At 44.4% G+C, this 14,784-nt stretch overlaps 1 protein-coding gene across 3 annotated transcripts in view; it reads right to left on the bottom strand.

Annotated features, from left to right (window-relative positions):
* PIK3C2B (phosphatidylinositol-4-phosphate 3-kinase catalytic subunit type 2 beta) overlaps nt 1-14,784 on the bottom strand; it is a 127,400-nt gene that overhangs the window by 42,870 nt on the left and 69,746 nt on the right. For all 3 annotated transcript variants that reach the window (XM_061632210.1, XM_061632212.1, XM_061632211.1), the window contains 3 exons: nt 13,511-13,633; nt 1,588-1,755; nt 395-506 (listed from right to left, as the gene is read on the bottom strand). In XM_061632210.1, the coding sequence (XP_061488194.1) occupies nt 395-506; nt 1,588-1,755; nt 13,511-13,633 (403 nt within the window). The remainder of the gene's footprint in view (nt 1-394; nt 507-1,587; nt 1,756-13,510; nt 13,634-14,784) is intronic.

Raw genomic sequence — 14,784 nt, 5'->3', positions numbered from 1 at the left:
TTATCTCATTATCAGCTAGTGAGAGTGATTTATCCCCCCAGCAGCAATTACCAATTGTTAAAGTGTCCATTACATCACAGTTAATAAGGCAAGCTTCCCTCCTCCATATTCACACCATTTTAGGAATATTTTAAAAGGATTATATATTGTTTTTGCATTTTAAACAATCCTATAAGAGGCCGTAAGGGACTAATGGTAGTCCCAATTATTTTGCTGTTGGCTGCAAACATCCATAAATCACTAAAGCTCTGACTCAAGACCAAGTTCAGTGCATACTGGAATTAGAGCTTAAGCCAAAACTTTCTGAGACCAGCTGGATCCCCCAAATGAAGTCCATTATGGTTGTCTCTGTGTGACAACTCTCAACATCACTGAGCCCAATCAGGAGACTCACCTGCAAAATAACACTGTCAGGCTGGTTGAAGTTGGGAGCACTTGATCTGGTACTAGAGGGGTCTTGAGTTGCTGGCCACAAACCCAGGAGCTTCCGTCCACAGGTCAGGACCCTGTACCCACACAAAAAAAGATAGATGAGAAGATGCATTAATACCAGATTCAAGTTCCAGTAGTAATTAAGAATATCCACTTAGCAAAAGCAGTGCCAGAAGAAACCAATTAAAAAAGCAAACAACCGCACAGAACATTGGGATTGTTTTCTGTTGCCACAGGTCTGCTCCTCAGCAACAATACCACAGTCTGGAAGGAGTTTGAAGCTGGCAGCTTTTTTTAAAATGCAGATCAGATACTCAGAGCCATCATAGGGCTGAACGGAAGAGAGAATTTTCATTCAAAGCTGATGAAGCTTAATTCTTCATATTCATGCATATATAACCAAGTAGGAGACAAAGTCTAAAAAAAAATCCTTTATGTGAACCCTGAATTGCCCCTACCAGGACCTCACACTACATATTAGGAAGGGTCAGCTCTGGCATTTCCATCTCTGTGGCAACCATATGATCCTGCTCACATGATCACTCCAGAGCCTCTGCTGGCCTGCTTTTCTGAGCAGCTGTCTTTTTCTTCCAGGGACTATTATAAACAGAACGACCTTAAGTGTCAAGCATGTAAAGGCCAACAACTCTATACAATCTGTTAGTTTGATTCTGTTCACTGAAGATTCATATAAGACCAAAGTTTGCTCTTGCATTACAGATGTGAAATTGGCATATAACAAAACTGAATAGGAAGGCTGTGCTTTTGTCAGTTACTGCAGCTGTTGAATGGCTACTGTGCTCATTTTGTGCCTCCACAGAAATGTCAGATTGCATCTGTGCACTTCACAGCCTTTTGGCCTCACCATTTACATTTTTTTCCACGAATATCAATGTATCTGGATGTGTATACATATGTCTTTGTCATCTGAGGACAACACTCCATGATAAAGTGGGCTCTCGTCCACAAAAGCTTGTGCCACAATCAATCTGTTAGTCTTTAAGGTGCCACAAGACTCTTTTGCATTTGACACAACAGGCTGACACAGACTCTTCCCCTGGAATGTATCCCAAACAGATGTCCTGGAAAGCTACATTGTTTATCCTCTGCTGAGCTATTCTCCCACACAGAAGCAAGAGGAGCAGACACACGTACTGCCGAAAGTTGAAGAGTGGGGTGGTGACCCAGCCTAAAGCCTCTGGGACACGACGTTGCTTGTTTGTCTCTGAAGAGCTCCCAGGAGGTGGGACAGGAATGGCATAGAGCGTGGCTGTCAGAAGAGTCTCTCGTGGAAGGCGATTCACTTGAACTGGGAAGCAGATCCTGGAAGAAGTAACAGCAAATCAGCTAGAATGACAGCTTGACACCCATTTCCCTCTAAGACACAGTGGTCTATTAGACTTACACTATAACACAGCCTTCACCAACCTGGAGCCCTCCAGATGTTTTGGACATGTCCTGGCTGGAGGCTTTTGGAGTTGTAGTCCAAAACATCTGGAGGGCATCAGGTTAGCAAAAGCTGTGCTGTAGCACTTTCAGTATGCAAAGTCTTCTAAAATGAGTATGTCATTCACCATTCAAAGCAATCCTGAGAGATAAGTAACTGATTTCCATCGCACTTGTCTTCAGCAGACACTGAATGACAGTGACAAAGGCCAATAGCACCTCCACAGCTCAGTCAGAGTCTCCTGGATCTAAATCCAACACCTGCTATTGCAGTGACCCCATATGTCCTTGTCTCGCCCTCTAGGAAGATAATGTAGTTCTGCTAGCTTTGAGTTTGTGTTTCTTTCCTCCCCTTCCCCTCCCTCATTTGCATTCAAGAGCCAATCACAAGAAATGCAAATCATTCAAATATATGACAAATACAATAAATCACTTCTCAGAACTGGATCCAAATGAGTGCACACACACATACATATGAGAGAAAGAACACTTCTATAGATGTTACACTGTATCTCTTTAAGATGCCACAAGACTCTTTTGCACCTAGAATCCAATCACCCATAACAAAGCCTGCTTCCACTCCCATAATTCTATAGCTGTAGGGGTGCCAGGCCCAGTCTGAAGCCATCAAGACTTATTTTCGTAATTTGGATTTCAAAGAATAAGTAACACCTCAAGGAACTGAATTATAATGAGGAAGTCCATAGTGGGAACATGTTACTCATGTAGCACAGTTTGAAGACACCACACAACTGGATTGCAATGGGTTATGTCCAACAAGTGTTCTGAGCATCCCATGGAATATTGATTCTATACAAGTTTGACTATCATGATTTCCCCAAACAACCCTGGGGCACTGTTTGATGAGGGTGCTGAAAATCCCCAAGGTGGCCAGGGGAAAGAAAATAACTATTAAACCTGTTTAAATCTGCAGTGTAGTTATGTCCTTTAGGAGGCCCAGTATCAACATTTATTTATTTAAAATATTTCTATCCCACCCTTCTACCCTATAATAGGGCACTCAGGGCAGCTCACAATAAAATCAAACCCATACATAATAAAATTGTACACAATAAAAATCACAAAAACATTAAAATCAATTAAAATACATCAATATTGGTTTATGGTATCCTCATGCAGCTGGCAGGGCCCTAACACTCCAGCAGGGCCCAACATTGGCATCTGCTCTGGGGGCCCTTTCAACAAGCTCTTTGAAATAGGTCCAGTCCATTGGTCTGGGGGAGCCTCCCTTTTTATTTCCCATAATGCCCTGATGTAGAAACTCTCTAGGGCATTTGTGAGATATTAAAATGGCAGCCCCCAGTGGATAGGCCTGTGACACCAGCGGAGCCCACTGACATAGGAGGGGGGGCACTTTGCAGAGGGCCTGCTCAGACCAGGAGCACAGCCTGCCCTGCAGGCTTTGGCTGTGATGAACCATTCTGTTGCTCTCTCTCCTCTATCTCTTAATTTTTCTCTTCACTGTTGTGACTTACCCTATATTTTGCATTTCTGCATTTCATTTATTTCAGCCCACAAAAATGTAGAAAAAAGTAGGATACCAATCCAGGACATACACTACACACTCACTACTCAAGCTTGTATTATTTTGCTAAAGAAAGTCGATTTCTGGAAAAGCTTCAGACTGTAGCAGCAGCCAAAGTAGAAATAGGTCATGCTGAAAGACTATCACTGCTCTAATGTTCAGCATCTGAACCCCTGCTACACAGCAATGGAAAGAAGAAAAATGCACTGCATGACACATAAGCCTCTGGCTCAAGTCACTTCTGGCAAGAGAAAGAAGTAGGCTGGTCCTTCACATAGAACAAAGGAAACAGAAAAAAAGATACAGAGCCCAGGACTTCCCTTCATAAAGCTCAGAGGTACAAAAGAAAAAAGTACTAAGGGTTGTGCTCAACTAAATCCAACTCAGAGTAGACCCATTGAAATTAATGACGTTAGTCATGTCTATTAACTTAAATAGGTCTACTCATAAGTAGAAATCAAAAAGAGGAGGTCAAAGACCAAGATGCTGGAAAATGGGAACTTTTATTTTTGATAAAACCCAACGCGTTGGTACAGTACAGAAAGCGATTTGCTTGTCTTATAATCTTACAAGCTATTATCCCCTGATGAAGGCCTGTAGATAACAGGCTGAAACGCGTTGGGTTTTATCAAAAATAGAAGTTCCCATTTTCCAGCATCTTGGTCTTTGACCTCCTCTTTTTGATTTCTCATTTGTTTGCTAGCCACCCTCTGCTTATTCTACTCATAAGTAGAACCAGCACTGAATACCAGCCAAAGAACGCAATGATCAGGAAACAGAGAAGCAGTAGTTTAGTCATAGAAAGAGAACTGCATACCAAGCCTGCCATGAACATGTTCTGTATTACAGTACAGACTTTCCTCTTTAGACATTGCATGAAACCATAAAGTTGAAAGGGACCATAAAGGTCATCTAGTCCAAATCACTGTCCATGCAGGAAATTTCCTGCCTACAGCATCTCTGATGGATGGCCATTCAGCCTCTGCTTACAAACCTCTAATGAAACAGAGTTCAAGATAAACTATTACCTATTAAATATACAGGTAAGTGTTTTGGGGGAAGGGCAGGTACTTGAGCCAGCAAGAATTCATAACTGTAATTCATTGCCTATTTAGGGAGCTCTATATAAACAGTTTAACAGCGGCTTCACTACATAGCTGCTGAAGCAAACATGGGAACTGTCCTTCATGCTCACCCACCCTAATATTCTAGTTCAGCCTTCCCCAGCCTGGTGAGCCCTCCAGATATTTTGGACTATGACTCCCATCAGCCCCAAATGAGGCGGATGGGAATTGTAGTCCAAAACGTCTGGAGGCTACCCCAGGTTGAAGAAGGCTGTTGTAGTTCATCATAAAGTGCAAAACCTTTAAAGTGAAGGATCCCTTATTTGTCCTCCCAACACAGATCACTATTTTTGTTTTACAAATAAATAACTGCAAGACAGGAACTTGATCCAGACCACTCAGTTAAGCCTATGGCTGAACAGGGATTGAACCAATCTGACCCAGTTAAAAAGAACTAAGCATTTGGCTACTGAAACACACTGGCTTGTCATTTTTAGAATGAGAGATATTGGGACTCAAGCGTGTCTAAGAACATAAGAACATAAGAACATAAGAAGAGCCTGCTGGATCAGGCCAGTGGCCCATCTAGTCCAGCATCCTGTTCTCACAGTGGCCAACCAGGTGCCTGGGGGAAGCCCACAAGCAGGACCCGAGTGCAAGAACACTCTCCCCTCCTGAGGCTTCCGGCAACTGGTTTTCAGAAGCATGCTACCTCTGACTAGGGTGGCAGAGCACAGCCATCATGGCTAGTAGCCATTGATAGCCCTGTCCTCCATGAATTTGTCTAATCTTCTTTTAAAGCCGTCCAAGCTGGTGGCCATTACTGCATCTTGTGGGAGCAAATTCCATAGTTTAACTATGCGCTGAGTAAAGAAGTACTTCCTTTTGTCTGTCCTGTATCTTCCAACATTCAGCTTCTTTGAATGTCCACGAGTTCTAGTATTATGAGAGAGGGAGAAGAACTTTTCTCTATCCACTTTCTCAATGCCATGCATAATTTTATACACTTCTATCATGTCTCCTCTGACCCGCCTTTTCTCTAAACTAAAAAGCCCCAAATGCTGCAACCTTTCCTCGTAAGGGAGTCGCTCCATCCCCTTGATTATTCTGGTTGCCCTCTTCTGAACCTTTTCCAACTCTATAATATCCTTTTTGAGATGAGGCGACCAGAACTGTACACAGTATTCCAAATGCGGCCGCACCATAGATTTATACAATGGCATTATGATATCGGCTGTTTTATTTTCAATACCTTTCCTAATTATTGCTAGCATGGAATTTGCCTTTTTCATAGCTGCCGCACACTGGGTCGACATTTTCATCGTGCTGTCCACTACAACCCCGAGGTCTCGCTCCTGGTCGGTCACCGCCAGTTCAGACCCCATGAGCGTATATGTGAAATTCAGATTTTTTGCTCCAATATGCATAATTTTACACTTGTTTATATTGAATTGCATTTGCCATTTTTCCGCCCATTCACTCAGTTTGGAGAGGTCTTTTTGGAGCTCTTCGCAATCCCTTTTTGTTTTAACAACCCTGAACAATTTAGTGTCGTCAGCAAACTTGGCCACTTCACTGCTCACTCCTAATTCTAGGTCATTAATGAACAAGTTGAAAAGTACAGGTCCCAATACCGATCTTTGAGGGACTCCACTTTCTACAGCCCTCCATTGGGAGAACTGTCTGTTTATTCCTACTCTCTGCTTTCTGCTTCTTAACCAATTCCTTATCCACAAGAGGACCTCTCCTCTTATTCCATGACTGCTAAGCTTCCTCAGAAGCCTTTGGTGAGGTACCTTGTCAAACGCTTTTTGAAAGTCTAAGTACACTATGTCCACTGGATCACCTCTATCTATATGCTTGTTGACACTCTCAAAGAATTCTAATAGGTTACTGAGACAGGACTTTCCCTTGCAGAAGCCATGCTGGCTCTGCTTCAGCAAGGCTTGTTCTTCTATGTGCTTGGTTAATCTAGCTTTAATAATACTTTCTACCAGTTTTCCAGGGACAGAAGTTAAGCTAACTGGCCTGTAATTTCCAGGATCCCCTCTGGATCCCTTTTTGAAGATTGGTGTTACATTTGCCACTTTCCAGTCCTCAGGCACGGAGGAGGACCCGAGGGACAAGTTACATATTTTAGTTAGCAGATCAGCAATTTCACCTTTGAGTTCTTTGAGAACTCTTGGGTGGATGCCATCCGGGCCCGGTGATTTGTCAGTTTTTATATTGTCCATTAAGCTTAGAACTTCCTCTCTCGTTACCACTATTTGTCTTAGTTCCTCAGAATCCCTTCCTGCAAATGTTAGTTCAGGTTCAGGGATCTGCCCTATATCTTCCACTGTGAAGACAGATGCAAAGAATTCATTTAGCTTCTCTGCAATCTCCTTATCGTTCTTTAGTACACCTTTGACTCCCTTATCATCCAAGGGTCCAATTGTCTCCCTAGATGGTCTCCTGCTTTGAATGTATTTATAGAATTTTTTGTTGTTGGTTTTTATGTTCTTAGCAATGTGCTCCTCAAATTCTTTTTTAGCATCCCTTATTGTCTTCTTGCATTTCTTTTGCCAGAGTTTGCGTTCTTTTTTATTTTCTTCATTCGGACAAGACTTCCATTTTCTGAAGGAAGACTTTTTGCCTCTAAGAGCTTCCTTGACTTTGCTCGTTAACCATGCTGGGATCTTCTTGGCCCTGGCGGTACCTTTTCTGATCTGCGGTATGCACTCCAGTTGAGCTTCTAATATAATGTTTTTAAACAACTTCCAAGCATTTTCGAGTGATGTGACCCTCTGGACTTTGTTTTTCAGCTTTCTTTTTACCAATCCCCTCATTTTTGTGAAGTTTCCTCTTTTGAAGTCAAATGTGACCGTGTTGGATTTTCTTGGCAATTGGCCAGTTACATGTATGTTTAATTTAATAGCACTGTGGTCACTGCTCCCAATCGGTTCAACAACACTTACATCTCGCACCAGGTCCCGGTCCCCACTGAGGATTAAGTCCAGGGTTGCCGTCCCTCTGGTCGGTTCCATGACCAACTGGTCAAGGGAACAGTCATTTAGAATATCTAGAAACTTTGCTTCTTTGTCATGACTGGAACACATATGCAGCCAGTCTATGTCCGGGTAGTTGAAGTCACCCATTACTACCACATTTCCTACTTTGGATGCTTCCTCAATTTCATATCTCATCTCAAGGTCTCCCTGAGCATTTTGATCAGGGGGATGATAGATCGTTCCCAGTATTAAGTCCCTCCTGGGGCATGGTATCACCACCCACAACGATTCTGTGGAGGAGTCTGCCTCTTTTGGGGTTTCGAGCTTGCTGGATTCAATGCCTTCTTTCACGTATAGAGCGACTCCGCCACCAATACGTCCTTCCCTGTCCTTCCGATATAGTTTATATCCAGGGATAACCGTATCCCACTGGTTTTCTCCATTCCACCAGGTCTCGGTTATGCTCACTATATCAATGCTCTTCTCTAAGACCAAGCACTCCAGTTCTCCCATCTTGGTTCGGAGGCTCCTAGCATTAGCGTACAGGCACTTGTAAGCAGTGTCTCTCTTCAAGTGTCTTTGGCACTTGTGGTTAGGCCTGTGGTAATTTTGCTCTTCTGAATTTATATCCTGTGCCCCTGCTCTCACAATGCCTACTTCTAGGCCTACCCCTTTTAAAATTTCATCATTTCTTTGGTTTTTATCCCAGGGGGGAGGTTTATTCCGAACCGGACCTTTCTCAGCTCCTGTCGGACTTCCCCCCTCAGTCAGTTTAAAAGCTGCTCTGCTACCTTTTTAATTTTAAGTGCCAGCAGTCTGGTTCCATTCTGGTTCAAGTGGAGCCCGTCCCTTTTGTACAGGCCCGGCTTGTCCCAAAATGTTCCCCAGTGCCTAACAAATCCGAACCCTTCCACCCGACACCATCGTCTCATCCACGCATTGAGACTGCGAAACTGGGCCTGTCTGGCTGGTCCTGCGCGTGGAACCGGTAGCATTTCAGAGAAAGCCACCTTGGAGGTCCTGGCTTTCAGCATCCTACCTAGCAACCTAAATTTTGCTTCCAGGACCTCACGGCTGCATTTCCCCATGTCGTTGGTGCCAACGTGCACCACGACCACTGACTCCTTCCCAGCACTGTCTACCAAACTATCTAAACGACGGGCGATATCCGCAACCTTCGCACCAGGCAGGCAAAACACCTTGCGGTCTACACGCCCATCACACACCCCACTGTCTATGTTCCTAATGATCGAATCACCCACTACAAGGATCCCTCCACCCCCTGGAGATATATCCTCGGCACGAGAGGATAGCTGCTCATCCCCCAAGGAATGGGTCCCTTCTAAGGGATCGTTTCCCTCTTCCTCAGCTGGATGCTCTCCTTCCCCGAGACCATCTCGGTCTGGAAGTCATACTTTGATCATCACCAACTACTAGCACCCTTTGTAAAGTACCTAAAGTCCTGTATAAAGATTAAGAAAATAACACCTTCTTTTTTAGAAGCCCTTCCCTCTAATAACTGACATGTGCATTACTCAGCGCTGATGAATGACACTTCACGTATTCAGAAATACTTTATTAATACTTCATATGCTCCAGGACTGGGCTGTGGCTTAAAAAAAACAGGAATTGGAGATCAACTCCAGCAAGACCAGATTCAGATGAAGCTCTGCAAGGACATCTCCAGTTGCAAGAGGGAGTGCAACTGTCCTGCATTGCACATTTCCATCTGGAGCTTTCCCGGCTGTCTGGGAGGAGTAGAGGGAGGCACACATACACTAACCTTGTCTAAGGGGGTTTCCCCGTTCTATACAGCCATTTTAACAGGAAGACCCACCAGCCAGACCTGGAGCTGATCTTGTAGTATTAGCAAAGCTGAAGAGTGTGCCAAGATCAATGCAGCCTTATACCCACACAGGGACAGTCCAAGGGTGCTGTACAATCACTTATGCCTGAAAGCCTTTCTTGCAGCTAGCTGAGAGCTGTGGATAACAGCTACATGGTGGGCTCCTCATTCAGGTTGTCCCACCCTGGGGTTTATTCCATCTTAGTTAACTGAATAAAGCACTCACACCAAGCAACATTTAGGCAACACTCTCCATGCTGCTTCGCTGTGCCTCTCCGGGCAGGGAAAGCAGCTTCTAAAATTATCTATTTCCCACCCCCACGTCCTCCTGCAGGCCTCGTAAAAATGCCAAGCATTACTGGACCTCAGGAGGGGGAAGCAGCCATCCTGCTGCCCAGGCTATTTTTAGGATTGAATTCCCTTCCCCTCCCCTTCAGTGACTAGACAGCATATGCCAACAAAACACAGGATTAGGAGAGGAGACCCCCCCCTCCTCCTTTGCAATCCAACACCCATCGGAAGTTATTTGCCTGGTTCTCAGGTTCAGACTTCTGCTCATGGGAAGGAATTGTCCAGGCATACAGAGCTTATTTTGTAGAGTCACAAAAACAGTATGGGACCAGCCATACTTTATGTACTGGACAAGTTGGCCACGTTTCCACTATCTGTCTCCCCATGAAGCACCATAACGACTGAAGAAGACCCAGTGGACATGTGCCAGGAAGCCACAGACAGTCATGGCTCCCTGACATGTGCCTGATGCTTGTCCCTTTGTTGTGTTTTCAGGCATGCTTCTCAGCTCTTCATACATTATAAGGTTTGCCAGGAGGTACATGGTGGAAAAACTGCCATGATAAATGTGAAGGTCAAACTACACTTTAAACAGAAACATATGGAATAGTAGCTCTGCTTTACTGCTGGTAGCTGCTGCATGCTTTTTAGGGATACTTGTTTCACTTTTGAGGATATGGCACTTGGACTATTTTATCATATGTATATTACTTCAGAGTAGTGCTGAGGAACCTCTGACCCTCCAGATGTTCCTGGACATCATCTCCTATCATCCATGACCATTGACCATGCTGGCTAGGATTGATGGGAGTAGGGAGTCCAACCACATCTGGAGGGCTGCAGGTTTCCCGTTCCTGCTTTAGATGCCTTTTTTGGGGGGGGGGTAAAAAGGCAATTCAAGAATACTTGAAATATTGTCTGCCTTTAAAGACACACACAGGAAATCTGCTTCAGGAAGGGTTCATTTTGAGTGGGGAACAGGGAGAGTGTAAGACATCCTGGTCACTATATGTCCACTTCCTCCTTCACCATCACCCTGCAAGTGACCTCCTCCCCATAGGGCTCATGTGAAATACATCTGGAACCCTTGTGGGTAGGGGCAAGGGCTGATGTAAAGCAGAGAAATGATAGATAAAGAATAGAATAATCACCCCCTTCCCCCTATGCCATTTCTTAGCTCTCGATCATCCAAAGCAGATTTACCATTTTAAAAATAATTAGGGAGTGTCAAGCTACTATTCGATGCATTTGTGTGCAATGTGTCATTTGGCCCTAAATCAGTCTGAAATCTGATGAAGGTAGACTTTTTTGTTTTTTATGGGCAGTATAACTAAAATATTGTGCTAGCACAATAGGATATCCTCCCCTCTCCTCCCCACTCATGTGCTTTGCATTGTCCCTAAATGTGTTCTAGCGGGTTCAGGGAATCCCCAGAACAGATTTAGGAGGCACACAGGGGGAGGAGAGAGGGGATCAATCTGTTGCATTAAGAGAAATCCTTGCACAGAACAATCCACTTAGTGCTATGTTGAATACAACTCTTTGTTTTGCTTTTACTTAGTCGCTTCATAAGCAATGATTCTCCAAACAGATCCCAGTTCTGAATGCATGTGCACTCGCACATTTTGTTACATGTGCATGTAACTGAAGCCATAGTCAATAACATAGCATGAAGATATAACAGACATCTTGTGCTTGTTATACAAGCTGGCTAGCTCTTCCCCTTCTCCACCTGATTTCCCAGTGGCAGCCAAGGTACCCTCTCCAAGGACAGCGAAATCTAATAACCTGGTGGCACCCTATCCGTATCATCAATAATATGAGCAAACCTACGGCAACTACACACCACAAACCAAACATACAATGAAATAAATGCTAGGTAGAAGGAGAGATGGGAAACTATAAGATTTCCAGTTAGCTACAGATAAAATCCCTTGTAAAAGTAAAGGGTAGATGCTCGGTCAATCCCACAGAGGCACAAGGGAGCCCACCAATATTCCTCCATGGAAAAAACACCTTATGCTGTGTTAGAAGACAAGCAGCACTTTATTGGCTCCACCCAGTCCTGGGATGACACTCGCCCAGCAGGAACAGCAGCGTAGATGTCCTGCTGGTCAACCTTACACCATCTCCTCTCCTGTCTTTTTACTGCCTGAAGGAAAGCTAACATCTCCCACCCCAAACCTGGACAAGCACTAGTCCCACTTTCGTTTCATCAGCCACTCCTTCTCTTTTCCTTGAAGTATTGGGAAGTTTTTGGTTTTGGTTCTGTTCCCCTTATCAACAAGTGAAGGCCATCACTACCCCTAGGTGACCCAAAAGGCTGTGCTGCAATTGCCCAAATGTCCTTTCTATGGCCTTCTTCTGCTCTGAGGCCCTAACACACACAGCCCTGAAACAATAGCAATGCATGAAAGCTGAAAGCAACAGGGGAAAAGCCAATTTAGAAGGAACCAATACTGATAACAGGGGGAAACCTAGGAAGAACCAATGTTTGTTGGAAACCTTCTGCAGACAATTTGCACATTATGTTTCTGCATAAGCAGCCTGGTCCAAGAGAACAGATTATATGTACTACAATTTACATTCATTTAGACAAGCTTTTCAAAAGTTCTCAACTCCCACTCAAGCAGCAGATTGAAGCCCATGTCTATGTATAACATCAGAACGGGGCTATGGTCAGCAGTCAGAGGTGAGCCAGGAGCTGGGAACCAGAAACAGGGACAAAGCAGTCAGGACCAAAGGAATGCAAGCAAGTAGAATGAAGGAGTGAGACAGAACCTAAAGGGCCATAGCTCAGTGATAAAGTATCTGCTTTGCATGCAGAAGGTTGCAGGTTCAGTCCCCAGGGTCTCCAGATTGGGGTAGGAACATCCCCTGCCTAAAACCATGGACAGCTGCTTCCAGTCAGCGTAGGCAATACTGAGCTAGATAAATGAATGGTCTGACTCAGTATAAGGCAGCTTGCTGTATTCCTAAGTTAAGACTGAGGGACAAAGCAGGAGCAAGTCAGGACTAAATCACCACCAAGGCTACAGGAACACTCTAGAGCTGAGGAAGACCATGTTGCTCAAGCAAGGCCTAGCTGCAACAGAAATCCCTTCATACGCCATCCTTCCCAGAAGAACCCAATGGCTAGCCTGGGTGGGTGGAGTCAATCTAGGGCCTGAAAGTGCAAAGGTGACCACCTGCAGTACAGTAGTTTGCTACAAGGGAGAGCCTCACAGAGATCCAGCAGCTCTTGACACGCCACTAGAATGCATGAATTCCCTTTTGCCCAGCTCTTTGATCCCCATGGAATACTGAGCCGGAAATATTTCTCTCTCCTCTCAGTCCTCTCCTCAACTTTTCTCCACATGCCAGAAGCAGAACTGAATATATCTGCAAGTTTGTTTATTTATTTATTGCATTTATACCCCGCCGTTCTTTTCATGATTGAAACCCAAGGAGGCTTACATATGGTTCCGAAGAGGTCTCCCATCCAGGCACTGACCAGACCTGACCCTGCTTAGCTTCAGCAGGGTGCTGGCCTCATGTGCCTTCAGACCATAGCCTGGGACCTAGGAAGTTAGGAAACATAGGAAGCTGCCTTATATCGAGTCAGACCATTCATTCTATCTGACTCATGATCGTCTACATTGACTGGCAGCGGCTCCCTGAGGTTTTGAAAGTGAGCCTTTCCCAGCCCTACCTGGAGCTGACAGTGACTGAAACCGGGACCTTTTGCATGCAAAGCAACTGAGCTAAGGCCCTACACCTGGAACAAAAATGTTATTTTTCACCCACCTCTTTCATCACCTGACATTACAAAGCGATGAGAGTTTCCCTCTTCAGCTCCTTTCCCTTTATACCCATCCCAACACAGAGAGAGGAGAAAAGTGGGGTGGTGCCTTACTGCTGGTCCCAGACGATGAGATGGAAGAGGTACTTGTACACATGAGCTTTTCGGGTTTGCAGGGGGGTGCAGAGCTCCTTGCCCCCATGGCTGAGTGAGCAGGAGAGGTAGAAATCTTCGTAGCTGGGGGGGGGGGAGAAGGAAAAGGGGAGAGGGAAGATTCTTGTTATCTCACAGCACAGAAAGAAAAGGGCTTGGTCTCAGGGACTGGAAGCAGCCCGCTAGCATTCTTAGTTGCAGTCACATAGCAAACAGAAGGAATACAGGAGAGAAATACCTTTCCTTGATTTATTTCCAATGCAGCAGCTGATCCACTGGTGAGACTCTGTTTTAATCGCAAGCCTGCAAAAGCTGCATCTAGTCCTCCTCCCCTCTCCCCCCCTTGCCACTCACACAAAGGGAAATGAATGAATGACAGGCAAACCCCAGATGGTCCAGGTCTGGTCTATATGCACAAATCTTGCCCGTAGGGCTAGAAGTATTCTGAGTTGGCAGATGACCCCCAGATACATGCTTCATCCCCCATTTGAGACTCATCAAAGCCAAAGCATCTTTCAGGAGCCTTGTAAGACCTTTTATATGAACTCGGTTTTGAGGGGCTAGGGAGAGAAAGAGACAGAGAGAGACTGGTGCAGGGTTAAAACCTGCTCTGTTTTATTTGTTTCAGTAGAATTTTTACAGAACATTTTATGTTTGGATTTCAGTCGATTGATCCTTGAGGATGGAAAGAGCAATATATTCAGTACATCAATACATTTTCCCGTGAACTCTTTGGCACAACCCTCTAATCCACGTAACCTACTTGGTAACAAATCCTAAGTAGGTACAACTGTTCTTGCCCTGTTTTAGCCCTGCTTCCATTTCCTCTGTTGTTTGTTGTGTTGTTTTCTAAATTGTATGCCACTTGGGGCAGGGACCTTTAATAACACTGTGTATACATGGACAGTGCAATTAATATGAATAAATATACATATTACTGCAGTGTTTTGGTTTTTCCCTTATTCCAGGAATAACCTTGCTTCTGCTGCACTCCACGGGTACAAGATATACCCAGCAGAAAAGAAAGGGATTTTAATCCACTGTTCAAAATCCTGCCAAGTTCACTTACACAGATCAATAATCCGTTTAAGGAAAATGGTTGGATTATTTATTATTTTTATACTGCCCTTCATCATATTCCCAGGGTGATCTTCAAAAAGAAAAAAAGCAATTAAAATGATAAAAAAATAATGGAGAATTAATTACCTCCTCTTCCAGATATGTAGGTTTTTTTC

Source organism: Rhineura floridana, chromosome 6, assembly GCF_030035675.1.
Source record: "Rhineura floridana isolate rRhiFlo1 chromosome 6, rRhiFlo1.hap2, whole genome shotgun sequence".
NCBI classification, from domain to species: domain Eukaryota; kingdom Metazoa; phylum Chordata; class Lepidosauria; order Squamata; family Rhineuridae; genus Rhineura; species Rhineura floridana.
Note: the sequence above shows the minus strand (reverse complement) of the source record. Positions and strands in the feature narration are given on the sequence as shown.